The following is a 20522-nucleotide window of genomic DNA, read 5'->3' as shown; positions in this document are numbered from 1 at the left end:
AGACTTCATGGACCATCAAGGCCCTCTGCTGAAAGGGGTTGTGGGCTGGACCCTGGGAGGGGGAGGAGGCCCAGGCCTCCTGGGCCACTGTGACCCAGCCTGACCTCTCGGCCAGCCCCGCACCCAGGGACACGATGTGGATGTTGCTCATCCTCATAGGGTTCCATTCTCCTGAGAGGATAGGGATGGAACAGAGAAAGGCCTCTGCTCCCTTACAGCCCTACCCTCTATTCTGTCTGAAGACCCATGAGGCCTACTGAGCAGGGAGAAGTGGAACCTCGGAGCGCTAACCATGGGCTAGTCTCTGGTCATGGGACAGATACTATGAGGACAGGACCATCTTATTCATTTGGTGGCCCAGTACCCGGCTCAGGTCTTGGCACATAGCAGGCACCTCCATCTAATACAGAGCTTGATAGCAGCTCGTATTTATTGAGCAATTACTATATATCAGGTACTGTTCTCCATGATTTCCAAGTATTCATTTCATTTTCATTGCTAACCCATTTGGTAGGTAATTATTATTCCCATGTTAAAAATGTTGATGCACGGAGAAGTTAAGAAGTTTTTGGTGTAAGTAAAGGAGGTAGATCCCTAAGCAATCCAGCCGTGGGGCCTGGACCTTAACTACTACAGCTCCCTGTCCAGTGGCATATTTACGTCAGGGGTTGCGAACCAGAGCGTGTGGGCCACATCAGACCTAAGAATGGACTTTACATTTTAAAAGGATTATTTGGAAAGCGTGGGGAGGAGGGGGAGAAGAAGGATATGTGACGGGGATGGGCATGTAGCCCACAAGCCGAAATTTACTTTCTGGCCCTTTACGGAAACAGTGTGCTGACCCCTAGCTTAGAGGAGACCGTCAAGGGATTTTTGGACCTGTTCCCTGTCTCAGGCTTGCCTTGGTGGGTGTAGCGGGCAGACGAAGTTCCAGAGGTGAGACTGACAAGGAGTGGTCAAGTCTTCAGTTTTCCCAGCACCTAGGAGGCTGAGCCGTCTTGGTTCTGTTTCCGTCTCCAGGCTGAGGACATGAATGTCAAGCTGGAAGGGGACACTTCGGTGCGGAAACCAAAGCAGCGGCCACGGCCTGAGCCCCTGATCATCCCCACCAAGGCGGGCACCTTCATTGCTCCTCCCGTCTACTCCAACATCACCCCATACCAGAGCCACCTGCGCTCTCCTGTCCGCCTCGCCGACCACCCCTCTGAGCGGAGCTTTGAGCTGCCCCCCTACACGCCTCCCCCCATCCTCAGCCCTGTGCGGGAGGGCTCCGGCCTCTATTTCAATGCCATCATGTCAACCAGCAGCATCCCGGCCCCTCCTCCCATCACGCCAAAGAGTGCCCATCGCACCCTGCTCCGGTCTAGTGAGTGACACCCCCCATCAGGGGCCGAGGGGGCAGGGAATGGGCGTGGGGAGGGCAGCCGGGAGGGATGAGACTCTGTTTATAGGGCTGCTGGAGATTGGGCTAAAACACTGCGGGCAAAGGGGTTCCAGCCCCTTTTCTGAGAGGAAAAGGAGACTGTCCTGGTTCAAGAACAGGCAGGGATGTGGGAGGCAGGTGTAAGCCCAACTGTGCAGGTTCAGATCCCGGTTCTGCCATTTACTATTATTTGTGCAAGTCGTTCAAACCCTCTCAGCTTCAGTTTCTTCCGTATTCAATTGAAGATACTAGTAGTATTTGCTTGATGACGAAATTGCCGATCTCAACTCTTATCCACAAATAGCGGTTTCCTGGTTTCAAACTAATAGCCACCTCGCAGGGTTGTGGGGAGGTTGACGTAAAGCACTTAACATCATACCTGGAGCGTCCCGTATGCGCTTACCGTCTGGTAGATCCTGTCTCCCGGCTCTCTCAAACAGTAGTTTTGGCGTAGAGCAGACATTTTGGCTGGCCTGGATGGTGTTGAAGTGTTTCCCTCTCCACGAAAGGCTCCATTTCCTCTGAAAAATGGGATAATCCTGCCCCTTAGCGGTGGTGGAGGATTAAGTGGGAGTAGAGGCTACCTGAGGTGGAGGGGTGAGGCCACGCAGTCAAGATGTTAACCTCCAACCCTGACTGCCCTTGGCCTAGCTCTCTGATGCCCCCTGGTGTCTGTGCATGAGAAATGGCTGACCCTGGGCTGGCTAACCTCCTCCCCTCTCACATACCCTCCAAGCTTCAAAGCTTCTCTCCCTGTCTGGGTTATGCAGGAAGAAGTCACTATAGAGACCAGACTGGAGGCAGCGAGAGGTCTCCTGTCCATCCAGGAGTGTTTATTGAGTACTTGGGTGTAAAGCGTTGAACTGGGCCTGTGAAGGCTCCAGCAGTGCATGGGACAGCATGGTCTGTTCTAAAGGGAGTACAGGGTCATTGGGGAGTTGACCTGGGAACCTGGGAGACAGAAAAGCAGAGGTTGTGGGCAGAGTGGGAGCAGCAGCCAGCGAGTGAAGCAGACCCTGAGCTCCTGAGCCTGGGGTCTTAAGACAGCCTTCAAGAGAGGGTGGGGCTAGAGCTGAGCTTCAAGTGGGAAGGGGGTGGGGAGGGTCCACCAGGGTGAGGAAATGAGCGGTACCAAGCCCTGGAGGTGGGTTGTGCAGGGAGAGCAATGAGAGCCTACAGTAAGCGGTCTGCTGGATCCGGGGTCTGGGCGAGGAGCTGGTGGGAGGCATCGATGGAAGGGGACTGCGTGAGCCAGCAGAGTGAGGAGTTCGGGGTTTATCTCAGGCTGCAGAGGGGAGTCAGCCAGGGTTTACGTTTCAGAGCAAGGGAGTGTCTGGATCCTGTGGGACCTAAGATTAGTTCAGGAGAAACTGAGGCAGAGAATCCAGGATGGAAGGGAGGAGATGAGTGTGAAACAGGGGTCCCCTTCACCACCGTACTAGTGTGCCAGAAGTTTTAGCCCCTTGACTAGAATAAGTACGGCCTAAGGCCGGAGTTAATTCTGTAGTCTCCTGGGGCAGGGACCCAGCTCTGGGTGGGAGTAGTAGTAGTAATCATAGCTAATATTTATCGAGGGTGCGGCTCTGCGCGTGACTTATTCAGCCCTCACATTAACTGTGGGGGGGGGGGGGGGATAGTAATAGCCCCTTTCAGCAGGCGTGAAAGCAGAAGCAGCCACATGTTTGGCAGAGTCACAGTTAGCCGTCACAGTCGCGGGCTAAGGAGCCAGGATGCAGGGTGCCTGGTTTCCTAGTGTGAGTCTCTGTGAGTCACTGCTGTGGCTCTTCACAAACAGAGCAGCCACATAAGGTGGGGGTGGGGGGTGCTTGCTCAAGGGAGGAGGGGACCATTCACCAACGTGCCTTTCATCCCATAGATAGCGCTGAAGTCACCCCACCTGTCCTCTCTGTGATGGGGGAGGCCACCCCAGTGAGCATCGAGCCGTAAGTGCAGCCCTTTCTCTGGCCCATGGCATGAGGGTGGCCAAGAGGGATCCTGTGCACGCGGGCCGTCTGAGGAAGAGGAGGGTCGTGTGGGGCCCGCAGAGGGCTGAGCGGGCCTCTGAGACTCTGCAGTGGCCTCTGGGCTTTACTGTGTCCAGCCTGCTTCTCTGTGGAAGTCCCAGGGCAAGGGAAAGGACCAGCTCAGTTTAAATTTCACCTCTGAGAGAATTAGGGGGATAGTCCAAGAGACTTCTTCTGTGTCTGGAGACCTGGAGCTTCTCCCCTTTCCAACCTCTGGGCCTTGTCTTTCTGGCCATACCAGGTGCCCTTTGCCAGGCTGTCCTCACAGAAGCCAAATTCCTTTCCACCCAGTTGAGGCCTTACTGTGCTCAGCCTCTGCTAGTTACCCCTGCACCTTCTCCCACCCCAGCGAGAAAGAGTCCCGGTCACCGCCAGGCGAGGCCTCACTCCCTGCCCTTTCCACCCCTGCAGACGGATCAATGTGGGCTCCCGGTTCCAAGCGGAAATCCCCTCGATGAGGGATCGCGCCCTGGCAGCCGCCGACCCCCACAAGGCTGACTTGGTGTGGCAGCCGTGGGAGAACCTCGAGAGCAGCCGGGAGAAGCAGAGGCAAGGTGAGGGGGACGGGCTGGGGAGGTGAAGGTGGCCTGTTGGGCCGGTGGCTGGGCTGGGCCCGGAACCTGATTCCTTCTCCTCTCTTCCCACGCTCGCTCCAGTGGAAGACTTGTTGACTGCCGCCTGTTCCAGTATTTTCCCTGGGGCTGGCACCAACCAGGAGCTGGCACTGCATTGTCTGCATGAGTCCAGGGGAGACATCCTGGTGAGACAACGGCCCCGGTGGAGGGAGAGCCCCTCGGGGAGGCTGGCCGGGACCTCTGTCTGCTGACAAGCTGATCTGAGGCCTGGCAGGGGCTCTGACCAAGCCATCTTAGTTCCAGAGCCCAGACTTCACGGCACAGGGTCCTCCTGTGTACGTACCCCAGTCTCCAGTTCTGGGTCAGTGAGTCCCCACCCTCAGAAAGACCGTCATTGAGGGCTTTCTGCACCTGTGGCTCTCTGTCCTGGGGACCGCATGTTCCCCTCTGAGGAGGCCCATGGCTGAGTTCCTGAGCACCTCGCCCCCATGACATCGCCATCCCGCCAGACCCCTTGCCCCTCAGCAGCTAAGTGTGTGTGTGTCGGGGGGATGAAGGCCCCCCCTACCATTCGGAGGGCTGAAGAGGCCTTCTGAGTTCTGCCCGGCACCTGGGATGCTCCGCCGACCACCGAGACACCTGCAGGGCCCTGAGCTTTCCCCCCACTTCCCTTTCAGGAAACGCTGAATAAGCTGCTACTGAAGAAGCCCCTGCGGCCCCATAACCACCCGCTGGCGACGTATCACTACACAGGTGGGCCTGGACTTGCAGCCTCCAGGGGTCTCCGGCATGGGGGGGTCAGCTCTGCACTGAGGCACGGCCCCGGGGTGGGGGGGTGTGAGGGGATGGATAAGCCAAGAGCCAAAGAGAGGAACTGATACCAAGCTGGGGTAGTTCTCAAGGGGCTTCCTGTGCCCTGGAGGCCAAGGGGGAAAGGTGTGGGCCAGTGGGAGCCTGTGCAGGCAGAAAAGTCTGTGGCAAGATGCACGGGACAGGGAGTGCCGTCCATACCAGCTCGGGTGCCTGGAACTTAGGCAGCCCCTGGAGTGCCACGTCCCATGCCGGGCACTGTGCTTTAGAAGGGACAGTGACCCGGTGGCATAAGCACAGCAGCCACTGTCCTCCATCCCCACTGGACGGTGCATCTTGCCCAGGCCAGGCAAAGCATCAAGGGTTCCACGGGCTTAAGTCATTCAGTCTGTACCATAGCAGGGTGTGGATCCGGCTCTGAATGCCCCCAGGGAGCACCGGTGGGTGCCCTCGCACCTCTGTGCCGGCTGGGGTCGCCCCCTGCGGTGCACACAGCCCCATCGAGCTCACTGCCTTGGCTCCCTTTCCGCCCCGCAGGCTCTGACCAGTGGAAGATGGCAGAGAGGAAGCTGTTCAACAAGGGCATTGCTATCTACAAGAAGGACTTCTTCCTGGTGCAGAAGCTGGTAAGCTGGGGCTCTGTTGTAGGGGCGGAACTGGCTGCATGATTTGGGGTTCTGTCTGCCAGTGGTGAGCCCGCAGCCCCTTCCCAGGCTCCCTGAGAAAGACGCCGTGAGGGTAATGCCACTCAGGGTCCTCCGAGACACTTCTCCAAACAAGGAGGAACAATTGGGCCTTTCCTCCCCTTGGTTCCAGGCCTCCTTCCCTCAGGTTAGGGTCCCCTGCTCTGGAATCTCGGAGGTCTGAGTGGACAGACCCACCCAGAGAGGTCAGATTTGAGGCAGTGACTTGCCTGGGGGAGAACAGGAGAAGGAGGGCTGCAGGCAGGCGCAAGCCGTCCCCACAGGGGCTGAGCACTTCGGAAGCCCCAATTATACATGGAGGAGAGGTCACCCTAAGAACGAGGGGAACTGAGAGCCAGCAGGGAAGGGACTGTGTGACTGACCTGGGGGGCCACTGCTCCCGCTTCCTGTCAGACCCAGGGCTTCCTTCCAGTAACTCAGCTGAGCAGATAGAGGAGGCCAAGCCTAGTTTTCCTAGGTTGAATTTCTCTTGTCCTCTCCCTATCTTCTTCTGGAAGAAGAGAGCTTTGCTAATCCAAGGACTTGCATCTTTCCAGCAGCCTTGCCTCACAGAATCTGAGCCTTGTGGCCTGCTGAGGCAAGAGAGTTTCCAAGAACATGTTCTCTCCTCCTGGAACTATACACTGTGCCAGGACAGCTCTGGGGACCGGGTGCTGAGGAACTCTCCTCAGGGCCCTGTTGTGAGGACAGTCAACTTGCTGGGTTTTAGCAACACTGCGTTCCTGGATTGGGCAACATTTCTGCGAAGTACGTGCCTGTGAAATTCACGGCGGGGCCCCTAATGCCGTAATGAAAAGAGCAGACCATTAGTCATACAGATGATCAGAGAGAATTGATAGCAAAAGCATAAACAGGGTCTAATTAATACATCGTGACTCGGCCATTCCTGAGAGATGGGAGCACAACTGTTTCCTCCTCGGGCGCTGAGGACTGTCACTGACCCCTGCGGCTCTGTGGACAGGACTTCCAGCTCCCTCTGCAGCCCCACAGTTGGCGGAGCAGTCTGGGAGCCTGGGGCAGAAAGGGCAGAGTCAGAGAAAAACAGCCGCTGTGTGGGGGAAACCTTCCAGAACCTAACCCCCGGAGCCAGATGGGAGTGCTAGGATTTCAGAGGCTTGAGAGGCCCGCTGGAGGTCATCTGTACCTGAAGAGACTCACCTAAGGTTACACAGACGTTTAGTTGGCAGAGTTTAGTTTGGAGGAAGACTTGGGCCTTCTGATTCCTTTTCAGGTTTTCCAGAGCTTTCTTGTTAGTCTCCCCTGAGTCCCTCTCTGCCTTAGGACGTTGACCATTTCTCTAGACTCACTGTCCATTGCTGCTCCCTGCGGGGGGTGGGGAAGGATACGGTTGCCCGGCTCAATGAAGGGAGTTTGTGTTGCCAGGTCTGGGCTGGCTCTGACTGTGGATGGTGTCCAGATTGTTTTCACCCTGGCTTTTTATTTTGAAAAATTTCAAACTTAGAGCAACATTGAAAACCTAGTACAGTGAACAGCCACATACCCCTTACTTCTATTTCCCAGTTGTTACTGTTTGCCACGCTTGCTTTCCCTCTCTCTTTTTGTCAGTGCATAAATTTATATACATTCTGTTTCCTCTTTTTCTGTTTTAATCATTAAAAGTAAGTTACAGGGCGCCTGGGTGGCTCAGTGGGTTAAGCCACTGCCTTCGGCTCGGGTCGTGATCTCAGGGTCCTGGGATCGAGCCCCACATCGGGCTCTCTGCTCGGCAGGGGGCCTGCTTCCCTTCCTCTCTCTCTGCCTGCCTCTCTGTCTACTTGTGACCTCTCTCTGTCAAATAAATAAATAAAATCTTTAAAAAAAAGAAAAGAAAATTTAAAAAAATAAGGATATTCCTTTGCAAAACCACAATACCATCATTATACCTAAGAAATTGAAGCTGATACAGTAATACTCTCTAATATGCAATCCCTCTTCAGGTCTCCCCAATGGCCTCATGTTGTTGTTGTTTTGTTGTTGTTGTTGTTGTTGTTGTTGTTGTTAAAGATTTTATTTATTTATTTGACAGAGAGAGATCACAAGTAGGCTGAGAGTTAGGCAGAGAGAGAAGGGGAAGCAGGTTCCCTGCTGAGCAGAGAGCCCCATGTGGGGCTCGATCCCAGGACACTGGGATCATGACCTGAGCCAAAGGCAGTGGCTTAATCCACTGAGCCACCAGGTGCCCCCTCATGTTGTTTTTTAGCCTCCCCCCCCTCATTTTTAATAGTGTTGAAGCATTGGTCAGTGGTTTATTCTGAATAGGCATTGGAGAAATGATTGTATTTCCTGGGTTTCTTGGGTTTAGGATTGCTGCGGCTGGGGGCGTACATACGTGGATGGGAAGGATTGGAGTATCCCCCGGCAGGTGAGCTAAACCAGGAGCTCTGACCTTGTTTTGTCTTCCAACCAGATCCAGACCAAGACGGTGGCCCAGTGCGTGGAGTTCTATTACACCTACAAGAAGCAGGTGAAAATTGGCCGCAATGGGACGCTAACCTTCGGGGATGTGGATATAAGTGATGAGAAGTCGGCCCAGGAAGAGGTTGAAGTGGATATTAAGGTGACTCCCTTCCCAAGCCTCCGCTGCTTTGAGCCTGGGCGAGGGGCCTGAGGCCAACCTCTCTGGAAGTCCCTGGAGGGTAGAGAGAGGAAGGCAGTGTCCCTGACCGCCCCAGGGAGCTAATATCCTGGGCACTGGACCTGGACCTTTTAGGTTCCCCTCTCTGTCTACCAGTGTCAGGGGAATAATGGATTGTGTCAGTGCGGAACGTTGGGAGTTTTCCCACAGTACTTGGACCAGCCCTGATTTACTGTCCCCTGATGGCAGATCTCTAACCCTGTTGCCTAACAATGTGGCGCAGCTACCGATAGTGTCACTATCACACACCACCTGTGCTACTACTTCATATTTTTCTTTCAGTCAACTCATTTCTTACTTAGAAGAGAAACACTGTATCACCAGTATTGTTTGCCATAGAAGGTACACTAAAAATAAATAGATAATGAAAATCAAACAATGTTATTAAATTCTGGGTAGATACTCTTACCTGCCAAGACTCCGAGTCTCAGGCCTGATTTCTGTTTAACGAAATCTGGAGAAGGATAAAAAAGACCCATTAAGACCCGACTCAAAACTTTGTCCTTGACACCGTCGGGATTGAAAGAAAATTGAAGAGCAAATGTTATTTAATTTTCTGGCCATGTATCCACCTGACATCATCTTGGGGTTCAGAGTCCACACTTGGCTGACATGCTGCACTAAGGAGAGATTGTTTTGGTCCCCATTGTGCAGGTGGAAAGTGGGCGCAGGTCCTGAAAGCATGACAGAGGTGGTTTAGGATTGCAGCTAAGGTTGCTGCCTGGCCCCACCAGACCACCTTGCTGAAGGGTGTGTCTTGGACTGGCCTGCCTTTTCCCTGCCTTTAAGTCAGTCTCGAGGGCTCCGTCTCTTCCTGAGGGCCTCCAGGGCTCAAGACTCCATCCTCCTTCCTAGGTAGACCAGCGGGGGCAGGAAATGGAGTTGTAGCACAGGAGGCCGGGCAGGGCCAGGCCAGGCTGGGCCAGGCAAGCAGGACGATCAGGGGCTAGTGGCCTCTGGCTGGGTCAGAATCAGGGCAGTACGGCTGTGTAACCATGCTCCAGGCTCACTGCCCTTGCTCTTGTCCCCTGTAGACTTCCCAGAAGTTCCCTAGGGTGCCTCCTCCCAGAAGAGAGTCTCCAGGGGAAGAGAGGCTGGAGCCCAAGAGGGAAGTAAAGGAGACCAGGAAGGAGGGGGAGGAGCAAGTGCCAGAGACCCCGGAGAAGGGAGAGCAGGAAGAGGGGCGAGAGCGAAGCCGGAGGGCGGCGGCTGTCAAAGCCACACAGACACTACAGGCCAATGAGTCGGTAAGTGTGACCTCCGCTGGGGGAGTCCAGCGCCAGGAGGAGGGCCGGAGCTGGGCCTGGGGCTGTGGGAGGGAGGGCAGAACAGGAACAAGGTGATGGCGATCATCGATCATCATCATCATCGCCACAGCAGGAACTGTTCTAAGTACTTTATGCTTTTAATTCCTTTAATCCTCATAACCCTGTGTGGTAGGTACTGTCATTATTCCCATTTTACAGATGAGGAAATTGAGGCCCCTAGGTAAGATAGCTAGTAGGCAGCCTGACTCCAAAGTCTGCTATTAGTTTTTTTCTTAAAGATTTTATTTGTTTGACAGATAGAGATCACAAGTAGGCAGAGAGGGAGGCAGAGAGACAGGAGGAAGCAGGCTCCCTGCTGAGCAGAGAGCCTGATGTGGGACTCGATCCCAGGACCCTGGGATCATGACCTGAGCCGAAGGCAGAGGCTTTAACCCACTGAGCCACCCAGGCGCCCCTGTATTGATTTTTATACTATATTGCGTCTGGATCTGAGACTCAAGAAGAAGGCGTGTGGGACGGTGGGGAGGCATTTATGAGTTGTACGTCAGGCAGGCTCCCCCTGAGTGAGCTGTGTCCCTGCCAAGGACATCTGACAAGAACAAGCTGAGACCGTGAGAACGGCCCCTCACATATGTTCTCCGCATGGTGCCCTCCTGCCCGTTATTTCTCGTTGATTCCTCACGGTAACCCCATAAAGTGTTAACCCGTACCTGGAAGAAAGAGGACACTGGGTTCAGAGATGCTGAGTAACCTGCCCGTGGTTCTCATAATGAGGCCCCGTCCACTCTGTCGCAGACCAAGAAGCAGGATGTACCAGCCAGAGGTGTTCTTGTCAGGGAGAGGTGCCTCCAAAGAGTAGGGATGGGAAGGGCCTATTAAGGAACTACTGTGAGAGTTAAAAAAAAAAACAAGTATGTCGTACACTTGCGCTTTCAGCCCAGACTGCAGACTCCCAGCTGTCTCCTCCCTTCGGAGACTTGGCTGCGCTTCTTCTCCGGGAGCTGTGCTCTGTGCACAAGCTGCATGGAGTTCTGCTGACTTCTGTGAATACGTCCCTGTGAGGGTCAGCCTGTGCACAGACAAGACTCTCGATGGCCATCTGAGGCTTCCCTGACTCAGAGCCCAAGATTCTGTGTCCTGAGCAGCACCTCTCCAGCTCTGTGCCACGGTCCTCTGCTCTCCATCGTCTGCTTGCCTGCTTGGTTATTTCCCTTGGTGGCTCCTGTTGTCTGTCCCATTCACTAGACTTCGAGCTCTCTGAGAGCAGGGGTTCCTGTCTGTCACCTCTGTATCCCCAGCACCTGGCATAGTCATGTGGACTTGCATCTCATTTATGGAATTCAGGCACGAGTGAATGGGCTAAATGACTGCAAACATGCAGACATCATTAATGGAGACATCTAGGCCTCCTCGTCAGGTAGATGTATGGGGAAGTCCTGTGGCAGCTAGGCCTGTCCCACAGAACAGCTGTACCAACAGCTTTGTAAAGATTGAGTTGGCTACAGGGTATCTGGGTGACTCAGCTGTTAAGGGGACTGCCTTTGGCACAGGTCACGATCCCCGGGGTCCTGGGATCGAGCCCCACATCAGGCTTCCTGTTCAGTGGGGGCTCTGCTTCTCCCTCTCCCACTCCCCCTGCTTATATTCCCTCTCTCGCTGTCTCTCTCTCTCTGTCAAATAAATAAAAATTTAAAAATCCTTGGGCGGGGGGCAGTGGGGGAAAGAGTTGGCCAAAGACTGGAATCAGCTGCCAAAAAGAGGTGAGTCCCTTGTCACTAAAAAGATTCAAGTAGATTCCAGAAGGCCATTTGGCAGGAGCGCAGGACCTTCAAGAGCCCTCTGTTCCCTGCGATACTAGAATTCAGGGAACTCTCTTTCGCAGTCTCACCTGTCCTGGTCTGATCCTCTCCAGGCCAATGACGTCCTCATCCTCCGGAGCCATGAATCCAATGCCCCTGGGTCTGCTGGTGGCCAGGCCTCAGAGAAGCCAAGGGAGGGCGCCGGGAAGTCACGGAGGGCACTACCTTTTTCAGAGAAGAAGAAAAAACCGGAGACATTTAACAAGACCCAAAATCAGGAGAATACTTTCCCTTGTAAAAAATGTGGCAGGTAAGATGGTGGGCCCTGCCTCCCCTGGGACCTAGCAGAGTGGCCACCCCTGGGGAGGGCAGGGAAAGCTGCTCTTGAGGGGAAAGGGCAGAGGTAGTGGGAGCTCTCGCCTTGCTTTCCGATTGGCAACGGGGGTTTCTAGGGCAGTGATGTCACCTGGCGGCTCTGAGGAGAGGGATGATGGGGCTGAGTCAGGAACCCATCTCCCCTGGAATAGGGGTGGGAGTGAGTGGGCCGTGTGGCCCGAGCCCATCAGGCAGGGCCGGGGCGCCCCGGTGGGGTGCGCATTTGCACACTGCACAAACACACGCGTGCACGCGCGCTGTCGGGCCTGCTGGCCCCGGGGAGTGGGGCCGGCCCTCTGATTTGAGCCCCTCCTGCCCCGCCGCAGGGTGTTCTACAAGGTGAAGAGCCGCAGCGCCCACATGAAGAGCCACGCCGAGCAGGAGAAGAAGGCCGCCGCGCTGAGGCAGAAGGAGAAGGAAGCGGCGGCTGCTGCGGCCACCGCAGCCGCCAACTCTCCCCACCAGCCGGCCCTGCGCGAGGAGAGCGGCGCGGGGGAGCGGGGCTGACGGCCCGGGGTGGGGGGGCCCGGCCGAGAGGGCGCCCCGCGGCTGGCCCGAGCCCCTGCAGCCCCCGCAGCCCCCGGGGCCGCCGGAGGGAGCGCCGAGAGACGGCGCGGACTCTGCTCTGCAGAACCAGACAATAAAATAAACGGCTCTGGTAGTTATCAAAGGCCCAGGAGCAGTCTTCAGGGCTGCAGGATCCAGTTCTCTTGCATTCGGGGTCGGAAGTCGTCCTCAAGCTCTTCTGGAACCGCGGAACAGCGAAGGTCCCTGCCGGCTGGGGCTGCCCCTCGCCGGGATGTCTGCCACCCCGTTCCTCTTTGTGTGTCCCCGCCACCACACCCCCCCCCCCCACCCCTTCGGTCGTGGAGAGCCAGGCAGGATGGTTCCCCTCCCCGAGGACATCCGAGGCGGCACAGGTCCTGCCCCCAATCCCCCGGCCAAAGGGACTCCCCTGGAGGGAGTGTGGCGGTCCTCTCTGAGAGGGAGCTCAGCCTGGTACCCGTGCTGTCCCCTGTATGACAAGGGCCAGGCCTACGCTGCTCCAGTGACCCAGTCCTCAGGCCACCTCCTCTGGGAGGAGAGCTGCCGGAATGCCTAGAGGCCAGAGGACAGGTGCCTGTCCCTTTGCTGCTGGCCCGCAGCCTGCTGGGGCTGAACAGTTTCTCTCAAATAGGGGTCGGGTGGGGGTGGGGCAGCGTTCCTCTCCGGAGCCGCCCGGAGGGGCTAGGAAGGGTGCCGAGAGTGGAAGCTGCTGGGCTGGGCTGGAGGGAACTCTGAGATCGACCTTTGACTCTCCTGCTTCCCACCTTTTTGCCAAACACCTTTGGGCCCTGGAGGCTGCAAAGGGAGCTTATCCGGGGCCCAGCCTGCTCCCCCTTGGTGCGAGTTCCTTCCCTGCCTCTTTCCTGCCCTTGGCTGCTCCCCTCTATCCCCATCCCATCTGGTCTAGTGCAGCCCCCAGTCCTGCCTGCTGGAGATTTCTGGATCCTTCCCTGGGAGGGCGAGGTCTCCTAACCAGATTGGACAGGAGCCTTCATTCCTTGACTTGTGTCATTTGGGAGCTATTTATTTATTCGTAATATTTAATTTTTAACATCCTCTCAGGGACCAGGGGCCTCCTGCTTTACAGAGGCCCAAGTGCATTTATCCCAAAACAAGGCACCTTCTTGGCATCCACCCCACCCCCCATTCCTAAGACCCTAAGGTCCCTCACCTCATTGCTCTGGAAGCTCTTGCCATTAGGAGTGATAGTAGCACTGAAAGAGGGTAGAAAGGTGTAAGGTGTCACCAAAGCCACACACAGACTAGCAGAAGCAAGGGAGCTCAAAGGCAGTTCTTAATTGCTACCTCTTCTCTGGCTGTATTTTCAAGTTGCCTGAGGGGATTGGCTGGAAGCCAGGATTCTGGCCTTGTTTCTGGCTTGACTGAAGCCATATTTGGCATGGAGTCACTGAAGTGAAGGGCTGGAAGTTTCTAGGGGCCCCAGCACTTGCCAGTCCTGTAGGAGGGCTGAGTTACTTTTCTATCTTGTTATTCAGCCTTAGTTGTGTTAAAAGCTACAAGTGAATGCATATATATGACAGGTCAGCAGGTTAGGAAGGAGCTAAAAATTCTGCCACTCTCCTTATGAGATAGCCAAAAGGCGCCTTGTCTGATAGGGAGTGGGGAGGGAGTTTCTTTCTAAACTGCACTAACAGGTGTTTCTCAGCATTCATTTATGCATTAATATGGTTCTTCAGGACCCCAGTGATGGGAGTAACAAAATTCTTCTCCCTGCCAGACTCCAGGAAGCTACCTACATCTTCAAGTTCCCAGTTAATTTCCCCCAAAGGCTTCTTCATGGTCCCAAGACTGCAAAAATCTGGCATACCCTCCGGAAACAGGAGGGTGGCAAATTTAGGCTGTCTTCTCAATCACTTGTATAATAAGAGTGCCTTCGCAGCTTTGCCCCAAAGTGCTACTTATGTTTCCCGAGGTTTTTTCTATTTCGGTAGTATTTAGTTTCAGGCTCCTCTGTAGACACGTGGTAAGAGGAAACCTCCTTCGTTTAGAGTAATTCTCCTATTCTAAGCTCATAGAAACCAGACTGGGTAAATTTTGGTGGAGAAAATCAAGCTGGTACCTGTGTATTAATTCCACCAGACACTGTATTTTAGAAGGGCTCATGCTCCATGGTGGAGTCCTATCTAGAATATTTGGTGAAAGTTAAAACGTGTAGCGGGCAGATGCCATTGTTCCAAGTGACCTGCAAACAAAGTAGGTGCAGCCATAGGAGTTGGGACAGGTATATCCTTTATGGTGCTTTCTCCCTGTGAACACAATTAGCTCGTCTTTTGTTAATTCTTTTTCTTACTGTCTTCTGTTCAGAGCTGTTTGCTTAAAGAAGTTAAATGACAAACAACTCCGGCTTTCTGATGCCCTCCCCACGCCATCTCCCATATCCATCTTCCAGTCTCCACCTACACTTAGCTAAGGGCATGAAGCTAACCTAGTGCCTGTGTTCCAGACCATTTCTGAGGTCTCTCACCCACCCAAGGAGACTGTGCTTCAGCACACTGTCCTCCATGCCTTCAGCAGCCCCCCTCACAGCTAAGGTACACCCTCATCCTTTCTGCCACCCCCCCTACCCCTGACACAGAGGTTGTATGTTGCTTATGTCTAGAGAGATCCCCTATATTTAACTGCCTCAGTGACCTGACCTCTTTCTTCTCATGTGCCAGATGTTAAGATGAAGGAGGAATACAACACATACTCAAGCCTCAGCTATTTAAATATATTTTCCCTGGGGCTGTCTTTTTTCGAATGGTATTTATTACCAGACTGGCAAGCCTAAATCCTTAGGTTTACAGGAAGTATGCATATTTTTATAAAACAATTGTATGTCCTCCCCATATTTTGCTGTGTTAATATTTGCCTCTAACAGTTTGCAGCTGTTTCAACTTTCCCTCATTTGTCTCTAAGTTGAAGGCCTTGTTTGGAGGGGACAGCACAGGAACAGCCTTGACAGTCTGTAATTATTGTACAAATATTTTAATAGCATATAAATAAGTATATTCCTTTTATTTTGGAAAAAAATGATCAGACACTGCCTTTTGTGTGTTTGCTGCCTGTGGCACCCTTTTTTAAAAAGACTGTTACATATTAAAATAGTGTGTATATATATATATAAATATTACCTCTTTTGCTGTACAGTTGTGATAGACCAGACTGAAGATTTTATTTTTTGTGTGCTTTTTATAAAAAAGAAAAAATAACACACTAAAGTAAATCTTGCGGATGTGATTGTAATGTACCTATGTAACTTATTTACTTTTGAATGTTCTTCTGTATCTTTAAACCTTTTATTAAATAAGGTTTTAAAAATTCGGAGTTGAATTCTGTGTTCTTTTGGGGAGATTTTCAACCACCCGGGATTGAGGTTGGGTGTCCCCGTTTTGCTTGCAGGGGATTACTTGACAGTTTTGAACTACAAAGATTCTCTTTTATCACCTTTTTGTCAAATGATGCCAGGACGGGGAAAAACAACAAGCTAGCGTGTCTGCCTGGCTACAAAGATTCCTGAAAAGATACAGGTATTTTTACAAAATTTTAGACAAGGAAAAGTCTCAACTCAGTGTCTCACACAAAAATATGTACAAAGCACACTTCCCACGGGTTAGTTTCGTGGAGATGAAGTAGCGAGCGTGCAGAAGGCAATCAGGTGGACAAGCGAAGCCGGTATTTTTCCTACGCAGCGGTAGGCCAGTCTGCTTTGACGGACGTCACCTTCACTCCACTCCTGAATTTTCGTTTAAACACGGTGCTTTGTTTACAAAAAAAAAAAAAAAAATTCTGGAAAATGTGAAAAAGGAAATGCGCCTTCAGAGTAAGCTGTGCCCGGAGCGCCTCGCACCATGGCAACCGCTCGACCCCCGCCAACCGCGGGAGCGCGCGGAACTCGCGTCCTCAAGGCCGCCGTTGCCATGGCTACGCCCAGCCGCGGGGGCGGGACCTGGCGGAACGGCGCTCCGGGAGCCGGCCCCGCCCCCCACTGCGGCAGGAACGCCTCCGAGGGCTGCGGGTCGGTCGACCTGGTGGCGGAGCTGCGCCACACCGCCGCAGCCGGTTGCAGCCGGCGCACGGCTGCCCCTGCCCGCCCCTGCCTCCGCCACCTGCAGCGTCGTTTCCCCGTCCTTCTGGCGCGTCCGCTGCCCGGCCTGTGTCCTCGGTCCTCAGACGCCCTCGCCGCCTGGAGCCATCACCGCGTCTGCAAGGAAGCCGCTTGCGGCCTGGGCTCGCCGCCGCCGAGACCTCAGAACTGTCTATTCCTTCGGGGACGACACAGCCTTCGTCTGCAAAGCAGCCGCTCCTCCGCCTGAGGGCCGGCCTCCGACCGCGAACGCCGCGGGATCGTCTCCCGGGAGGTGCCGCGGGTGTCCGGCGCCCCGGCTGCAGGGAGAAGGCGGCCACGCCCCGCGGCCACACCCCGGCGCCCCTCCAGCCCCGCGGTTCCAGCTTTGGCCACCCGCCCTCGCTCCTCGCCTGCCTTCTTCGCGGCGACGCGACCCCCTGCCTGCGCGTGGAGACCCCGGCAGCGGACCCCGATCGGAGACGCCAGGTGGCGGCGGACGCGTGACCGACTGCCTCAGCCTCCCCGAGGCTTCGCTCCGAGAACGAGCCGACGGACTGACTTGGGGGGGCGGGCAGCGAAAGGACAAGAGCAGGATTCTGGTGTCATTTGTTAATTGTGATCGCGTGAAGCTTGCCTCCCTCGGGCATATTGGGGCGAGTGTCAGCAGCTGTTCTGAGTCCTAGAGCACAGGCAGACACAGCCTAATCCGTATTTATAGAATTGGGGCCCGTGATAGTTGGGAAAATGGCGATGACACTGTTGGAAGACTGGTGCAGGGGGATGGATGTGAACTCCCAGAGAGCCCTGCTGGTCTGGGGGATCCCAGTGAACTGTGATGAGGCTGAAATCGAGGAGACCCTCCAGGCTGCGATGCCTCAGGTGCCCTATCGAGTGCTTGGGAGAATGTTTTGGAGGGAAGAGAATGCGAAAGCAGCCTTGTTAGAGCTCACTGGCGCTGTCGATTACGCCGCGATCCCCAGGGAGATGCCGGGGAAAGGAGGGGTCTGGAAAGTGGTCTTTAAACCCCCGACTTCCGATGCTGAGTTTTTAGAAAGGTTGCACCTCTTCCTGGCGAGAGAGGGGTGGACCGTGCAAGATGTTGCCCGCGTCCTTGGCTTTCAGAACCCCGCTCCCGCCCCAGGCCCAGATATGCCTGCAGAGATGCTAAACTATATTTTGGATAACGTTATTCAGCCTCTTGTTGAGTCCATATGGTACAAGAAGCTGACGCTCTTCTCGGGGAGGGACATCCCGGGGCCCGGGGAGGAGACCTTTGATCCCTGGCTCGAACACACTCATGAGGTTTTAGAGGAGTGGCAGGTGTCTGATTTAGAAAAGAGGCGGCGATTGATGGAGAGTCTTAGAGGCCCTGCCGCTGATGTCATCCGCATCCTCAAGACTAACAACCCTTCCATAACCACTGCCGAATGCCTGAAGGCGCTCGAGCAGGTGTTTGGCAGCGTGGAGAGCTCTAGGGATGCGCAGGTCAGATTTCTGAACACTTACCAGAACCCGGGAGAGAAGTTGTCTGCCTATGTCATTCGTCTGGAGCCTCTTCTGCAGAAGGTGGTGGAGAAAGGGGCCATAGATAAGGATAACGTGAACCAGGCCCGCCTGGAACAGGTCATTGCAGGGGCCAACCACAGCGGGGCCATCCGAAGGCAGCTGTGGCTGACGGGGGCTGGGGAAGGGCCTGCCCCTAACCTCTTCCAGCTGCTGGTGCAGATCCGGGAGGAGGAGGCCAAGGAGGAGGAGGAGGAGGCTGAGGTTGCCCTCCTGCAGTTAGGCCTGGAGGGGCACTTCTGAGGCCCTGGAGTGGGGCTGTAGTACAGATGTAGATCACAGCCGATTTCCTTGTCTCCGTGCTGTCTTACAGGTGTGTCTCTTAGTTGTGAAGACTTCGCCATGTTCTCTTGTTTGGGGGGGGGGGGTGGAGGGAGTCAGGCCTGGGTATTCGGGTAACATTAGTACCGCCTCGCCAGTGAGCACCCTGCCCTGCTCCAAAGGGAGTGGTACTGGCTGCAGTGCCGAATACAGACCTGTCCGCAGGAGCTCAGCTGTCCTTGTGGCAAACTTCAGTTGTAAAAAAACATGTGAATTCGTGACATGTCCCATTGAGGCAATTAAATGTGAAATTGCATGTTCAGATGTTCAGCGCAGGGCCTGGCAAACGCGAGAAGTGTTCAGTAAATACAGGAGCTGTTGTTAACTAATACCGTGAATAGTTTTTTGTGTTTACAGTAAATTGCTCCTCATTTACATTAATGGAAAGAAACGTGACTTAATTAGATGCTACTTAGTTATTCAAACAAAGCGAATTTCTTACTTTTCATCTTGAAACATCTGGATCAGTTTAATTGAAGAGTATTCTGAGACTATGGAATGGGGTGTTAGAAAAATACTGCAGTTCTAGAATTATGTAAATCAATTTTTCTCTGTACAAGATACAGATATAAATTGCATGGGGAGGTTAATAAGAACCGGTTACAGTATCTGTTCCCCCATTTCAAATATTTGTCATTGAATAGTAGTTCTTGTTCATGCTGATTCTAAGTGTTCTAAATTTGAAGTTATCAAAATACATGTAAATGAATAAAAGAATTTAAAAAAATTCTGTTGTTTTTCTGACATGTATACAAAATTTCATTGTAATTAAGCTCTATATTCTCTTAGGAAGACTTCCCCATGTCACTAAAACAAACAGACAAACAAACCAGTTACTTTATCTTTAAGCTTTATAGCATACTACGTTAAGTTTAAATTGCAGAACTTTTTAATGTATTCCATTTTTGCACGTTTTCTACCAGGAAAATGTTAGAAGGCTAAATAGATATAAGTAAATATTAACTTACCATACAATGTTAGGAAATCCTGAAATGAGGCTCAGGATGCTATCTAGCAATGCTTTTTCTCCCCTTTTAAATCCCTTTTCAGGTAAAAATGTTTTGCTACAGGAATTCCTCATACCTGTTTAAAATGAATGTTTCAGATTTATAGCAGTCCTTTTATATGAAAATGGTATAAAGAGGGACAGTTTAAAAACATATTTGACTGCTGGGACGCCTGGGTGGCTCAGTTGGTTAAGCAGCTGCCTTCAGCTCAGGTCATCATCCCAGCGTCATGGGATCGAGTCCCACATCGGGCTCCTTGTTCCGCAGGGAGCCTGCTTCTCCCTCTGACTCTGCCTGCCACTCTGTCTGCCTGTGCTTGCTCTCACTCGCTCTCTCTCTGACAAATAAATAAAATCTTTAAAAAAAAAAAAAAAAAACATGTTTGACTGAAGAGAATCAGTGACTGAAGATGTTTTGTCTTGAGATCCCAATAAATCCAGAAATAGTTACATGAACATAAAGAGTTCAGTGGGGTTTTCCCCTAGTAACAAGGCTTTAAAATTATAGCCAATCTATTTAACAATCATAAGGCAAAAAATTATTTATAAAGGCTAATACTGATATACAGTCTACAGATATTTCTGCATACTCACTTATGTCCTCATCTGCCATGTCAGGTCTGTTCCACGCTCACAATCTTCTCTCCAGAGATCTCCACATACTTGACCCTCACAACAGATACCGAGTCTTCGCTTCCCCCACCAAACATGGCCTCATTCCTCCACTCCCCAACTCATTCCCATCATCTTGGTGGCATGGCACTGGGTACACACACCCCACTTACTTCTTAGAATCTTACCTGTACACACACAGCCACTCCCACCTCCCCCCCAGCACTCCGTCCCTACCCCCATGCATACACTGCAGCAGTCTCCACTGCAACCATACGTTCCCGTCTCTCCACACGTACACACACATGTGCTCCCACTGCCGCTTCACACCAACCGGCCACCACACATATACACACATTCTCACCCACACATACTACATTCATAACAAAAATAATGAGTTCATTTTTTTCACCCAGTGTTGCAGGCATCTTTCTACGTCTGTACATAGGGATACACCTTCTTATAGCTGCAGAGTTGACTAAATTTTAGAAAGGAGGGTTATTACTTAGGATTCTTTTATTATATATAACAATTATATATCTACATATACATACATATATATTTAATACATACATATAACAGTATACATGTCAGGATTCTAGACATCCACCCTTTAGTCTAGAAAATAATGAACTAAAAGTAATCAGCTGTTTCTAATCTGAATTAAAGTTTTCTCTTTATAGGCTCAGAGACTAAAATCTGCTTTTTAAAGGAGGACAGCAGCAAGAAACATCCTTAAAACCAAAAAACTGTGGAATAAATAAGTAGAAACTGCACTACAGTACCATTCTG

General features: G+C 52.8%; 2 protein-coding genes across 3 annotated transcripts in view; both read left to right on the top strand.

The window, feature by feature from the left end:
* MIDEAS (mitotic deacetylase associated SANT domain protein) overlaps positions 1 to 15482 on the top strand; it is a 67456-nt gene extending 51974 nt beyond the window's left edge. For both annotated transcript variants that reach the window (XM_082733390.1, XM_082733389.1), the window contains exons 4-13: positions 1021 to 1366; positions 3300 to 3366; positions 3859 to 4001; positions 4104 to 4207; positions 4700 to 4775; positions 5370 to 5458; positions 7944 to 8093; positions 9206 to 9418; positions 11352 to 11548; positions 11940 to 15482. In XM_082733390.1, the coding sequence (XP_082589516.1) occupies positions 1021 to 1366; positions 3300 to 3366; positions 3859 to 4001; positions 4104 to 4207; positions 4700 to 4775; positions 5370 to 5458; positions 7944 to 8093; positions 9206 to 9418; positions 11352 to 11548; positions 11940 to 12120 (1566 nt within the window). In that variant the 3' untranslated portion in view covers positions 12121 to 15482. The remainder of the gene's footprint in view (positions 1 to 1020; positions 1367 to 3299; positions 3367 to 3858; positions 4002 to 4103; positions 4208 to 4699; positions 4776 to 5369; positions 5459 to 7943; positions 8094 to 9205; positions 9419 to 11351; positions 11549 to 11939) is intronic.
* A 1490-nt stretch (positions 15483 to 16972) lies between these two features.
* PNMA1 (PNMA family member 1) lies at positions 16973 to 18192 on the top strand (the record flags this gene model as incomplete). The annotated part of the gene is made up of 1 exon (XM_082733531.1): positions 16973 to 18192. The coding sequence occupies one exon, from the start codon at positions 16973 to 16975 to the stop codon at positions 18032 to 18034; it is 1062 nt and encodes a 353-aa protein (XP_082589657.1). The 3' UTR covers positions 18035 to 18192.
* Positions 18193 to 20522: the final 2330 nt, after the last annotated feature.

Source organism: Mustela nivalis (genome assembly GCF_964662115.1).
Source record: "Mustela nivalis genome assembly, chromosome: 6".
NCBI classification, from domain to species: domain Eukaryota; kingdom Metazoa; phylum Chordata; class Mammalia; order Carnivora; family Mustelidae; genus Mustela; species Mustela nivalis.
Note: the sequence above shows the minus strand (reverse complement) of the source record. Positions and strands in the feature narration are given on the sequence as shown.